This window comes from Brienomyrus brachyistius, chromosome 4, assembly GCF_023856365.1.
Source record: "Brienomyrus brachyistius isolate T26 chromosome 4, BBRACH_0.4, whole genome shotgun sequence".
Classification (NCBI taxonomy): domain Eukaryota; kingdom Metazoa; phylum Chordata; class Actinopteri; order Osteoglossiformes; family Mormyridae; genus Brienomyrus; species Brienomyrus brachyistius.
Genome location: NC_064536.1, coordinates 26,286,949 through 26,300,838, shown reverse-complemented (window position 1 = coordinate 26,300,838; position 13,890 = coordinate 26,286,949). Strand labels below are relative to the sequence as shown.

General features: G+C 44.7%; 1 protein-coding gene across 1 annotated transcript; it reads right to left on the bottom strand.

The window, feature by feature from the left end:
* Window positions 1-336: 336 nt before the first annotated feature.
* Window positions 337-13,890, bottom strand: LOC125739705 (tripartite motif-containing protein 16-like). The gene is made up of 6 exons (XM_049010106.1): window positions 13,288-13,890; window positions 12,871-12,966; window positions 9,629-9,862; window positions 9,341-9,491; window positions 3,686-3,745; window positions 337-1,839 (listed from the first exon to the last, which is right to left on the bottom strand). The coding sequence occupies exons 1-6, from the start codon at window positions 13,876-13,878 to the stop codon at window positions 1,286-1,288; spliced, it is 1,686 nt and encodes a 561-aa protein (XP_048866063.1). The 5' UTR covers window positions 13,879-13,890; the 3' UTR covers window positions 337-1,285.

The window sequence follows — 13,890 nt, the reverse complement described above, 5'->3', positions numbered from 1 at the left end:
GTGTGAGCCGGAATTCTTTTCTTTGTTGTTCACTGACTTGCGCTTTTCTGAATGGCCTTTGTAGGTCCAAGAAAACGTCATCATTCTGTATTTCAGGACAAATCTGTCCTAACATGGGACTCATGTCAAATGCACACATGGCCTGACAAAGACAGAACACCAACATAAGAGAGTTACACCTACCACAACTGTGCTTTCTACACGAGTAGACAGACAGAGAGAGAGAGAGAGAGAGAGAGAGAGAGAGAGGGATATTAAAGTAAAAACAGCTCTCATATTGGAATCTGTATCGGATTGGAACTGAAAAAGTGTGGCTCGGCCCGTCTCTGGGTTTCAGATTTTTATTGTCACATGTAAGTAGTACAATGGATTATTATTATTCACATGCATCCAGCAGAATAGTATCAATCAGTATAATAGTATTAAGAAGAGTAATAACAGCAAAGAAACAGCAGAGTAGACAGACACTGCACACTTCACACTGCACACTGCACACTGCACTGCAGGTGGGTATAAACTTCCCCTGAGCCTCGTGCCCTGGGTGCTGTATGACGGTCCAGTCTGGCTGGAGCCCCAGCTGGGCCTCTTGTACACACCTGCAGTGACAGATGTGACCTGCAGCTGTATGTCTCCTACATGTAATTACGCCTCCACTTTTGCAAAGGTTCCTAGTACCGGCGGTGGGTGTGAAGCCACTCGACGCTGCACCAGCCCGTTATGCCCCCCAGCCTCAGGGAAGCTGTGCTGGGTGCCTGCAAAGCCCCCGCATCATATACACGTTATACATGATATAAACTCCACAGTAAACAGAAGGGGGTGTGGTTATTTCAGGGGGTGGAGCTCAGGAGACACGTCCTACATTCACACATAATCAGGGGTTAGGTAGGGTTCAGGAGCCCTCTGACTGGGGGGGGGGGGGTTTACAGATTGACATGTTAAGTGCCCCCCCCCCCCCCCCCCCAGGAAATTCCTGTTCCCTGTGGACCGGCTCACTCCCTACCCTGAAGATAAGAAGGTTTACAGCCACACTGGAACAGCATCGTGCTTATTTACTAAAGGCTGGGAATTCAAAGGGGGAAAATCAGGAAGAAGGTGTTTTTTTATTGCTCATGGAGGGTGGAGTTTCTTAAGACATCTGTACTTGTGTTATTTTTTTATCTGTTTTTGCTTTATAGGAATTTCATGAATCATTTTCTTTAGATAAACTGATTTATATGCTGAATAAACTGCATTTCTTTGTAGCCATTTGCTGTGATCTGACCTTACATGATTAACTTCAGCTTTATTAAATGATAGTGAGTTTAGCAGAGTAATCAGCAAATACCATTCTGGTTTGTTTGAAAATGTTATTTAATGCCAACCCAGGATAGAGGGGCTCAGTGAACGTGGTCTGGACCCTGTGCATGAGGGTCATTATGTCAGAGACGCTGTAGAAGGACAGAATTCCTGCTCTGTGGTCCAGGTACACCCCTATCCTGGAGGAGGGGGGGCCGGATACCGCCCAGCATTTATTATTGTGCTGGAATGAGTAACTATTGGGATTACAGTTCAAACACCAGGACTTGTCATTGTTTCCAAGTGCGCTGTCATCACCCCGTCTTTTCCTGTCGATCTCTTTATATGCGACGCCTACACCAACCCCATCCTTACTGAACTCAACCTCCCAGTAGCAGCGCCCAGTCAGACTCTCTGCACACAGCACTTGGGGGATTGAGTCAAATCTCTCCTGGTGATCAGGATATGACTGTGTCTCTCTCTTGCATGTCACCACTCTGTTCCCCTCAGACAGGTGGAGGTGTCTGTTTGCTGTGTTGGGGTCCAGAGTGAGCTGACAGGAATCTGATGGAGGAGAACATCAGAAGGTGATGTTATTGTCTTATTTATTCATTATATTTGAGTATGTAGCTTTTTGTGCAATGTTATGTGATTTAGGGTTTCCCCTCACCTGAATTAATTTTTGTAGATACACTATATTGCCAAATGCATTAGGACACCTGCCTTTACACACTTTAATGAAATTCCATTCATAATACATGGACTGTAATATGGAGTTGGTCCACCCTTTGCAGCTATAACAGCTTCAGCTCTTCTGCGAAGGCTGTCCACAAGGCTTAGGAGTGTGTTTATGGGAATTTCTGACCATTCTTCCAGGAGAGCAATAGTGAGGTCAGGAACTGATGTTGGATGAGAAGGCCTGGCTCACAGTGTCCATTCTAATTCACTCCAGAGGTGTTCTGTTGGGTTGAGGTCAGGGCTCTGTGCAGGTCAGTCAAGTTCCTCCACACCAGACTCGCTCATCCATGTCCTTATGGACCTTGCTTTGTGCACTGGTGCACAGTCGTGTTAGAACAGGAAGGGACCATCCCCAAACTGTTCCCACAAAGTTGGGAGCAAGAAATTATTCAAAATGGCGTTGAATGTTGCAACATTAAGAATTCCTTTCACTGGAACTAAGGGGCTGACCCCAACCCCTGAAAAACAACTCCACACCATAATCCCCTCTCCACCAAACTTTACACTTGGTACAATGCAGTCAAGCAAGTACCGTTCCCCTGGCAACCGTCAAACCCAGACTCGTCCATCGGATTGCCAGACAGAGAAGTGTGATTTGTCACTCCAGAGAACACATCTCCACTGCTCTAGGGTCCAGTTGCAGTGTGCTTTACACCACTGCATCCGACGCTTTGCATTGCACTTGGTGATGTAAGGTTTGGATGCAGCTGCACGGCCATGGAAACCATGAAGTTCTCTACGCACTGTTCTTGAGCTAATCTGAAGGCCAGCTGAAGTTTGGAGGTCTGTAGCTATTGACTCAGCATGCATTGTCCCTGTTCTGTGATTTTACATGGCTTACCACTTCATGGCTGACTTGCTGTCGTTCCCAATTGCTTCCACTTTGTTATAATGCCACTAACAGTTGACCGTGGAATATTTAGTAGCGAAGAAATTTCACAAATGGTCTTATTGCACAGATGGCATCCCATCACGGTACTACACTTGAGTTCCTGAGAGTGACCCATTCTTTCGCAAATGTTTGTAGATGCAGTCTGCATGCCTAGGTGTTTGATTTATACACCTGTGGCTGTGGAAGTGATTGGAACACCTGAATTCAATGATTTGTGGGGGTTGTCCCAATATATTTGGCAATATAGTGTAGATATTTCTGTTTTATATGGTGTCATTAAGCCCCAAGTCCTCTCTCACCATGGTTCTGCCTATTAAACTGATGCTGATCAGATGTTTTTTTATGTATTCAACCTCAATAAAGACAATACATATGTGTATTATTACAGGTTATATTATATTATATTTGCCTATTACAAATATGAAAACAATTCTAATAACAAAGTGATTTAAAAAGAAATTGAGAGCTCCTACTCCGAAACATCTGTTTCAATTTTAATATCGTTGTATTCACTGTTTGATTAACTCAGGGAACTAAATGTTAAGCAGAATAATATTAATCATCAGCACTGGCATTACAAACAGATTGAAAGGGAACTGATGCACAGAGTTTATGTGAATGTGAAAGATCAAGGGGCATCGGGAGGGAGAAAGAGAAGCTCATCCAGCAGAAGAAAACTCGATGAAACGCGATAAAACACAATAAAACACACTTCACCTCATACAGGGAGAGAGAAGTGTGTGTGCGTGTGTGTGTGTGTGTGCGTGTGAACAGACTCACATTGTAAGAATTCTGCTCTGGTCCTGGGCACTAATACTGGTAGGACGGTGTCTTTGGTAACTAGAAGGAAACAGAGAGACAGGGATGTGAATAAAAGGCATTTACCTGTGGGTACGGTGACAGGGTCCCACTATTTCACTGGGACAGTCCCAGTTTCAGGCCAATTACAATATATCCCAGTTTTAACAGGCTGTCCGTCTAAAAAGGCTTTAATGTGCAGCAAGTAGAGCTCAACAGACACACATCAAAGCATCTCCCCAAAAAAGAAAAGCAACATCCTCTATTGCTTGGTACAGCTGTCAATAACAGCTGGCTGATTATACTCCCAGCTGGCGTGGATGTAAATTTAAGGCATTTCCATTGGCCAAGAAAGAAATATACGAAGGCGATGAGGAGGCTAATCTATGCTGTGAATATCACAAATTAACCGTCCTGAAGAGACAAGGAACATTGGAAATGCTTATGAAGTATTAAATTCAATTTCAAAATATCGCAGGCAGCGATTATCGGTGTCTAGACAAGATTGCCTGAATAGACACTTTGGCCACATTTAACGTCAAATGTTCCATAAGATGAATGTCTGTAGATGAATGTGTATTAAGTATGGAAGCACGTTCTGTTTGTATGGCTTTATAATATCTATATTACTGTATAAGGGCCTACGGACTATGGGTGTTATTACACAACCATAAGCTTCTTCCCTGACCTGAGTAATGTAAAGAATATGGCACGATTGCACCCCTCTTGCATGATGTTTTTTTATAATTCAAGTGTCATACAAACTAGACGTAGCAAGTTTGATGACAATCGGATGTTCCGTTGATGACAAATAGCTCATGAAGTGCAAACAGGCCACGCCCAAGAAATTAACTGGTCTGTAACACTGGAACAATTACGCTGACCGAAATCCTATAGCGCCACCATCAGGCTGGTGGGTATGATTTCGGTTTAATACAGAAGAAGAACAAAAATAAAGATAAATGCAAGCAATGACTGAGGGGATCTAAAGGTCATAAAGTCGTCCATGGCATAGAAACAGTATATGAGGAGTCCCGGAAAATGAGGTACAGTTGTATTGGTTTGTCAGGTTTAGGGGAACATGTTCAGTTGCATAGCGCCCCCCTACTGACTGATCGGCACCAAATTTGGAGGGTCCATCCATAGTCCCCTACTACACTAAAGCTTCAAGTTTAGTGAGGATTGGCTGAAGTATGCATGAGAAATAGCTGTCTAATAGGGATGGGTGCAGCACTGGCACAATCTGGGCGTGGCTGGTGGTCATTTAAGATTTTTTAATTAAGCAGCTATCTAGGTAGTCTGCTGATTAGATTGATATCAGATGTGTCTAGGTTGGATAGAGAATGTAGGACTAGTAGAAATGTATATTTTTATGAATTTATGGAAATCACTAGGAAATGGAAATTGCTGTCGCTTAACAATAAATATATTTCCATTTGGCATGAGTCTCAGAACTTGAAGTAAAAAAGACATTGACATTGATATGATGTCCAAAGAGGAATGAGGAGATGTTGTACTGGTTTTGCAGGTTTAGGAACTCATCTTTAATTGCCATAGCACCTCCCTATTGACTGATCGGTGCCAAATTTGGAGGGTCCTTCCACAGATCCCCCCTACAGTATATCCTCAAGTTTGATGAGGATTGGCTGAAACTATATATCTGTATGATAGAGATGGGCCTGGCTTTAGTATAGTTTGGGTGTAGCTGGTGAAAGTACCGTATAAGAAGTTAAAGAAATCATTAATAATTAGGAAGAATAAAAAAAAAACATGTTTGCAGTGTCATATGAAATAGGACAACATGCAAAGACCTAGAAGATCTATATGTTGTTTGATTTGGCAAAATGTACTGAATTGGAAGGGAAAGTAATTTTAGGTTTAAGCTTGACAGTCCAGGAGCAAAAAATGTCACTGTAGCACCCCCGTATGACAAACCATTCACTATTGGTTTAGATTGGTGATTGTTAAGCTTGTCAAATGGCTGCTTGATTTTGATTGGCTGATGGTGGCCAGGGTTTAATGACATATGGCAGCAGCAGTATATGGCTAACCTCAGGCTTGGTCATAATACATATATGCCAAATTTAACTTGCATTGGCCAAGAATATCAAGAGATATTGGCAGTTTTTAATTGTAGCGCCCCCTATTGATAAAATGTGGACAGTCTCTTAGTGCATCTGCAGAAAGGATTTCAAATTTGATTACAGTAGGACAAGGCATCACCAAGTCACAGCTGTCTGATTAAAACAGGCCTGATTAAGGTTCAGTTTGGGCGTGGCTATTGGCTGTGTGGTAGACAAATGTCAAAACTTTTTTTGACAGTTACTGATCAGTTCAGGGGTAATACTAATAATACTAGACAACTAGACAACAGGAGGGTATTTTCCGTATGTTGCTTAAATCATCCGACATCAGATGCCTCATCCAGGATAAGTCAGTTTTTCAAACGCAGCTGTGGAGTAAATTAGTCTAGCTAGATCCATTCATCCGAGATAATTGTCATAATTGTCTGAGAGGTCCAGACTTTTATTCTAAGTTATAAGTTATATTTATAATTAAATTTAAAATTTTTCTACCACACTGGCAAACTGCACTCTGATATATTTTCTGCATCACCTACAGTATACAAAAAAGTGCTGCTTGCAAAATATCTCAAGGCAATGCACAGTGCCTGTGTGGCTGTGAGAGCCCGACTTCGCCTATTTGGACTTCTACTATACCGAGCTAATAAATCTTCAAGACATAATATTCCATCTCGGCTGAAGCGTTATCTTTCTAAAAGAATATCATCCGGCAACAATAAAGGATCTTGCCAATCATGCAAAACCCTCTCTGTAATGATCGCTTGTCGGGCGATTGAGCAGGGAGCGGGGAATCAGGATTTGGCAGACGGAAATCCAAAAACGCAGGGTTTTTCAGGTAAAAACACATACACACAAAAAACTACATCAATGACCGGACTGGGGAAAAGACTTGAGGCCTTGGAGGGAGCGAGGAGACAGAGGAGGTGAGGAGGAAGCCGGAGGGGGCACCAGGGGAAGCGAGGAGGGAGCTGAAGGGGACCTCGGCACAGGCGAGGAGGCAGGCGAGGAGGCAGGCAATGCCGCGGCAGGCGACGGTGCAGCCACAGCCGGTAAAGGCGCAGCTGACCAACGAGAGGAAGAAGGGGGACCCACAGGTGACCGTGGAGTCGAAGCAGGGATACCCGTAGGCGACTGAGGAGGCGACGGAGGCTGGGCCGAAGACAGCCGACGAGCCATCGGAGGGGGACCTGCAGGCGACAGCCGAGCCAGAGCCGGAGGACCCACAGGTGCCCCGCGAGCCACAGCCAGGGAGACCGAGGGTGAGCCAGGGGGCAGGGTGGGCGGGACATGACCCCTGCGTAGGGTCCTCTCTCCTTCCGGGACACTGACAGGTGGGGACCTGGCCAGGATTGACCACGCTGGAGTGGCGGTTGGGGTGACCCAACAGAGGGGTCCATTGGGGCCATTAGGGAGGTCCCCGGGGCCTCCCACTCGAGCTCCTACTCCTAAGAGACTGGAGAGGTGGTCTGACAGTCCGGGACCTCCTTGGGAACTGGGTCTGATGTCGCGGGAGCTGGGACGGGTACCAGGACGGGTGGAGCAGGAGGTGAAGGTAGAGGAACCTCGGGCAGAGCTGGGGCGTCGGGCGCTAGAGCAGCTGCCTCAGGGACGGGCAGATCAGGGATGTGCGGTGCAGCAGGAGGCGGCGGGACCTCGGGCGCTGTAGCAGGAACCTCGGGCAGAGCCGGGGCGTCGGGCGCTAGAGCAGCTGCCTCAGGGACGGGCAGATCAGGGATGTGTGGCTGTAGCAGGAACCTCGGGCAGAGCAGCGGGCGGAGGCGGCGCCGGGTGTCACCTTCCTGGGCATTTCGGGGACCCAGGGGATGGCATCCCAAACTGCCCTGGCTCCTTTAAGAGACGCCCCCTAAAAAGATTGCCAGTTCTAACTTAGGCTTCACCTTACATCTCCGGCTTCTCCGCTTCTTTCTCCCTGCTTCTTGTGGCAGAGTCGAGGGTAACTCTGGGGGCTCCAGCAACGGACCATGAGGGATTCCGCTGTCCAGGGCCAATTGCCGCATCAACGCCTCCGCTACTCCATTCTTCAGTTGCTGCAGATTTAGCCGAACATCTTCGGCAAGGAAGGCGTCCTTAGTCGGGGAAATCCCCCGCAGGATATCCCCTGTAGGGATTGTCAGGGCGCGAGATGCGAGGTTCGCCTGGACCTCTGGCTGTTGAAGCCAGTACACCACCTCGCTAACGAGATCGCCATATTCCGCTTCGGTAAGTGAAGGCGTCTTCTACTTGAGACTGGTCATTCTGTAATGATCACGTGTCGGGCGAGCGGCAAGGAAGCAGGGAATCAGGATCGGGCAGATGGAAATCCAAGAATGCAGGGTTTATTCAGGCAAAAACACATACACACGAAAAACTACGTCAATGACCAGACTGGGGAAACGGACTTGAACGCGGACTAAATAGACAAGACTGAAGGCAGGAAACGCAGAACAGTTGGTGAACGTAGGGATTCCACACGGGGTTAAAGAGGGGGCGTGGCACACACAAGGATCGTACGAGCAGGTCATGACATTCTCAAATTGAAATTCCTTTCTTATTATTTGTATACCGATTACAATTGGTCGCTCATCCATGAATGGCGAAGCCATGACTGAACGGATTTCCATGCACAGACACTGATTAAGTGTGTGAGTTAATCCTTGTTTACAGAGAACAAACCTGCTCCCAGCAGGTTTGAGGATTTGGATGTGCTACTATGACAACACATCCAGCAAGAGTTTCGAAAAACCGACAGATCCAGGATCATGCAAAATCGTCAACAATTACATCCGGCTAAACGAGTAATCCATGTACGAAAAACACCCCCCAGCACTAGGGTATAATCCATCCATCCATTTTCCAAACCGCTTATCCTACCGGGTCGCGGGGGGTCCGGAGCCTATCCCGGAAGCAATAGGCACGAGGCAGGGAACAACGCAGGATGGGGGGCCAGCCCATCGCAGGGCACACTCACACACCATTCACTCTCACACACACTCCTACGGGCAATTTAGCAAGTCCAATTAGCCTCAGTATGTCTTTGGACTGTGGGGGGAAACTGGAGTACCCGGAGAAAACCCCACGACGGCATGGGGAGAACATGCAAATTCCACACACATGTGACTCAGGCGGAGACTTGAACCCGGGTCCCAGAGGTGTGAGGCAACAGTGCTAACCACTGCCTAGGGTATAATAACAATTATTATTATTATTATTATTGTTGTTGCTATTGTTATTATTAGGTACAATAATAGGCATTTTAACAAACCAATTATCATTTAATATAAATATAAAATTATAAAATTAAAATTAATAAAATAAAATTATATTAAATATAATACAGTGTTCACAAAGTTCTTGGATTATATTATTTATAATAAATGGGATTTTTCTAGTTTGGATTTTGCAGCTCAATACAGAGTTCATGTAATGTCAGAATTAGCCGTAGAGACATACTTAGCTTGTTCACACAGAAACTGTGTGACTGAACTACATACTCTCTCTGCAAATATTAAATGTCAATATAGGCATGAACAAACACTGAAAATTATTTATTAACCTGTGTGCTGGATGTCTGCCGATTTCTTTTCACAATCATTTTCCAGCTGATTCTTCAGTTCAGAAAGCACCTTCCTCACGTTCTCAAAATTGCAGTGTGGATTGACAGAGAGTTTGGGTCCAAATCCATCTTCAGGAAGACACTGGTACCTCTATAGACACAAAATCTGGTCAAACAGCTTTATAAAATACTCATGGGTAACGACAAATAAGCTGAATAAATTCAAATGAGAAATACATCCATTTGAATACTCTGGTTTTCTTATTCTCAAAGTAACTGTTCTGTTACCTGGAGGAAATGGATGTGATCCTCTGTGTGTGAAAGCTGCTCCAGCTCAGAGTGTCTCCTCTTCAGCTCATCAATCTCCTGCTTCAGTCTCTCCATGTCTCTTTCAGCCTGACTCACTGCAGCTTTCACCTGATCTCTGATCAGCTCTGTCACCTCAGAGCGTCTTCTCTCAATGGAGCGGATCATCTCAGTGAAGATCCTCTCACTGTCCAGTACTGCGGAATGTGCTGAGATCTGTTGGTGACACAGGGAGCAGAGGACAGTAAATTACAATTGGCCCCTTTTGAGACTCCAGAGAGCCTCATTGTACAATAGAGATGTGAGCTTACAGGAGGTATAAAAACAGCACAGGTCTGGGGTTTGGAGCGTCACCATGCTGGACGTCTGTGGTACTGAAACCCAGCCAGCACTGATTGGAAATGATCACTCATTAAGCTCATATACTGTCAGCTGCAGGGATTTAGTTCAACCCTCCTGTCTTGTGTCTTTGTCCCACTCTTTTTGTAGAACCCCAACTCATAATCACCCACAGGGTGTCAGGATCGGTGGCTGTCTGGTCCTGTCCCATGTGTTTGTCCTCGTTTTGCCAGCAGGATTTACTGGCCAGCATGTTCCCACCTTTGTCTTGTAGCCCCTTAGTCCCTTGTGTGTTTTTCCAGTTTGGTGGGCTGCTGCATAGCTCAGGAGGTTTAGTAGGAGGCATAGAGGCTGTAACCCTGCAGTCATGAGTTCAAGGCCAGGCTCACCTGTTTTGGTTATTGTGGTGTTTTTACACACCAAAATAATACAGAGGTGTGTCATGCATTTTGATTGGTTGTGTTTCTGTAGGCTGCGTGACGACGCGTTTTTTTTGGTGACGCCAACTAGGTGGTGTCAAGGTTGGCAGTGCTTGTACCGCGCTAGGTGAGTTCCACAAGAAGAAATAAAAAGAGCTTCAAGTTCGAAGCTGCTAATGTACGTGTTTGCTATCTTAGAACATCCGAGAACACATTGTCACATATCAGTGAGATACACAGCAGTTATTTATTGGTTTTCTGTGTTTCCTAGTGTTTATTAGTTATCTTTGCTCTCATGTTTTGCTTTATCCTGCTTGTGTCTGGTTTGGTTTGGCTCTGTTGTGTTCTGCTTGTGTTTGTGTCTCTGGTGCAATTGCGATTGTGGAATCATTTGGAGAACTCGGTAAGCACTTCTTCATGTGGGTCTTTAAGTTTGGAACAACCATATATGTGACACTACCTGTTTGTTAACAGCTCAGTTTTACAGACAAGTTTTAGCCACTAAGTTTTCCTTATGGCTGAATTGTGGAGGCAGGCGAGAAGTAACGCCGAACCTATATTATTGGAGAAACAAAGGGTGTGTGTTACATTATTTTTTTCTTGATGTATTAGCAAGGTGTGAAACTACCCAGAGTGCTGGTCCAGTTGCAGTAGCCCCAGTGCTTTAAGTAAGTCATGATTTGGGAAGCTCGTGGATTTGTTTGTTCCACCAAGAAATGATGCACTCTGATTATTCTGTGTTTCGTTAGGAATTGCGAGCGACCCACTGTTTTCTCACCCTCTGTTTTTACTGTTTTGTTTTGTGTTTTGTGATTTTGTTTTAGACATTGTTTTCGGCGGATGTGTGGGAAGTGCCGGGTTTTAAAAGGTGCTGGATTCCTTTTCTGGTACTTTTTGTTTTTAGTTATTTAATATTCTGTGAAGCCCTCTGGAGCACGTGGAGGGTTAGTCTGTCTGTAACTGCATGTTCTTTTTGCATGTTTCCTTTTCGTTTTATTTTATAATTGGCCCAGCTGTTTTTTTTTCAGATACTCCTGCAAGGAAGTGTGTTGCACGGATTAACCTGTTACAGTGAATAATGATGTTCGTGGTTGGAATGCTGTGAATTTGTTTGCGGTGTGCCCCAATTGATGTGGTGGGTGGGGTCAGCTGGTTGCCAGAAAAGGCATGCCCTGGTAAATCTGGATCTACTGTAGCTACATTACTTTGCACAGGTCAGTTTAGACTCTCTCAAATACAAATTACAAAAGGCAACAGTTATGGTGGGAGCTACAGAAATGCAAAATTGCTTTATCCTACTTGTGTCTGGTTTGGTTTGGTTCTGTTCTGCTTGTGTTTGTCTTTTAAAACTATATGGACTGAAATTAACGTCAGTTTCATGCTCCCTGGTCGCCCAGAGGAGGATGGGGTCCCCTTCCGAGTCTAGGTTCCTCTCAAGGTTTCTTCCTGCTAGAGTTAGTTTTTCCTTGCCACTGTCGCCTCAGGCTTGCTTGGTGGGATTCAGGCCGGTTAACTGTAAAGTGCTTTGTAACAATGACCGTTAAAAGTCATATATAAATAAAATTGAATAAAAAATCAGTGCATGAAGTAAAAGTATGTCCCCTCAACGACTCCGTCATTACATTTGCACTGACCCTAGCATCAAGCACGTTTTCTTAATTTAATTTGGAGACGAGTGTCATCTAAGATACGTGGTGCGACACAACTTTAGCCATAGATTAGAGTGAGACCCAGACGTTTTAAAAAGACTGAGCAGCAAATGTATTATTTTTTTTCCCTGAAGAGAACAGTGTTACTGTGCATCTGATGCACTTATAATGTAACAAGGGTTCTATTGCCGAGTTCATATCTGCTGTTTGGAACTTTTGAATCGATATTAACAGGCGTGTGGCAGCCTAAGTAACAAACCATTTTCAGATCGCGACCTATTTGTTTTGTTTATATATTTGTATTTTAACAAACTGCAATGTTGTATGAGGTGTTGCATACGTCTTATGCGTTTATATAAACAGAAACAATAATTTCCATGCTTTTCTAATTAGAGCTTTCCTTTTGCTGTTTTCAGTGATGCGACCTCCTGAGAGAGGCATGCATTCTGCAGCAGGGCCGCCTTTATCGGCATAACGGGGTGTTTTGAGTGGAACTAAGTTTGCCAGAACTTGGCTCGCTTGGCCCCGTCATTGTTTTCTTAATTCATTCATTCTTAATTCATTATTTTTCCCTGTTTTTTTTGGCCACTTGTGGTCCTTTTGCTTTGTAGATTTACCCAGTGCGTTCAGCTTCTTTAAGCCCCTTTGTGTCTTGGAGCCTCCAGTGGACCATCACATTTTTCCGGCCTCTGCTGCGCCACAACAGTAACATTAGTATAATTAAACATTAAAGTACTCAAGTCACACAGCTATGGAAGGGTCTCGATTCAACACATTTACCAGGCAGCTGTTACCCTCTCTTCAGATTTATACTCACTGTGATGGAGCTCGCAGCCTCTCTCAGCTCCTGTAGCTCCTTCTCTCTCATCTGAATACTCTGCAGAATTTCCTTCTGTGTTTCATCCATTTTATTCTACATATGTGGGAAAGGAAGATGACAAACCGAGTCTGTTTCAGTACCTGAGATCATATTCTTTAATCATCCTGTCCAGAGTGTGCTATGCTGCCTGAGAAGCTCCACATGGATAAGTGGTTAAATTTCTCCTTAATTTCTCCTTATAGAAATTTTTCAGGAAGTAATGCTTTTTCCCTTTACTTTCACTTTACATAACTAGACTTGATCCGTGTCTTCAGCGCAAATTTACTCACGTTTAACCATAGGATACGAATAAAATACCTGTATACTTCATTTAAAAAAATGCTATTTAAGTTACGTAAGAGTTTCTCATCTTACCTGTATCTCCTCCCTTTGTGCGGCAGCTGAGACTGTATCATGGCCTCTGTGTTTATCCATCGTACAGAGATAACAGATACACTGCTGGTCGGCACGGCAGTAGATTTCCAGAGGTTTGTCATGCTGGGAACAGAGCTTGTCCTGCAGATGTCCAGTGGCATCAGTCAGCTTGTGCTTCTTAAAAGCTGGAGATTCATAGTGAGGCTGGAGGTGAGTTTCACAGTAAGAGGCCAGACACACCAGGCAGGACTTGACAGCTTTGTGTTTTCTCCCAGTACAGACGTCACACTCCACATCTCCAGGTCCAGCATAGCGATCAGCAAGAGTAGCTGCATGCTGTGCAACATTCTTCAGTTTCTCCACCACTTCTGCCAGCATGTTGTTTCTGCCCAGAACAGGTCTGGGTGTGAAGGTCTGTCTGCATTGGGGGCAGCTGTAAACGCCAAGATGATCCTCCTGATCCCAGTATCTCTTAATGCAGCTCATACAGTAACTGTGTCCACAGTTAATTGTCACTGGATCCTTCAGTAGATCCAGACAGATAGAACAGCTGAACTCGTTCTGATCCAGTGCTGAACTGGCTTCTGCCATTTTCCCACAAAC

What these genes read in the sequence shown, in the direction of transcription:
- LOC125739705 (XM_049010106.1), bottom strand. Translation starts at nt 13,878, where the DNA reads ATGGCAGAAGCCAGTTCAGCACTGGATCAGAACGAGTTCAGCTGTTCT. An exon ending in AGGCTGCGAGCTCCATCACA is followed by an intron (nt 9,863 to 12,870) that starts GTGAGTATAAAT and finishes TGTCACCAACAG; the next exon opens with ATCTCAGCACATTCCGCAGT. An exon ending in CAGAGCAGAATTCTTACAAT is followed by an intron (nt 1,840 to 3,685) that starts GTGAGTCTGTTC and finishes CTCCTCCATCAG; the next exon opens with ATTCCTGTCAGCTCACTCTG.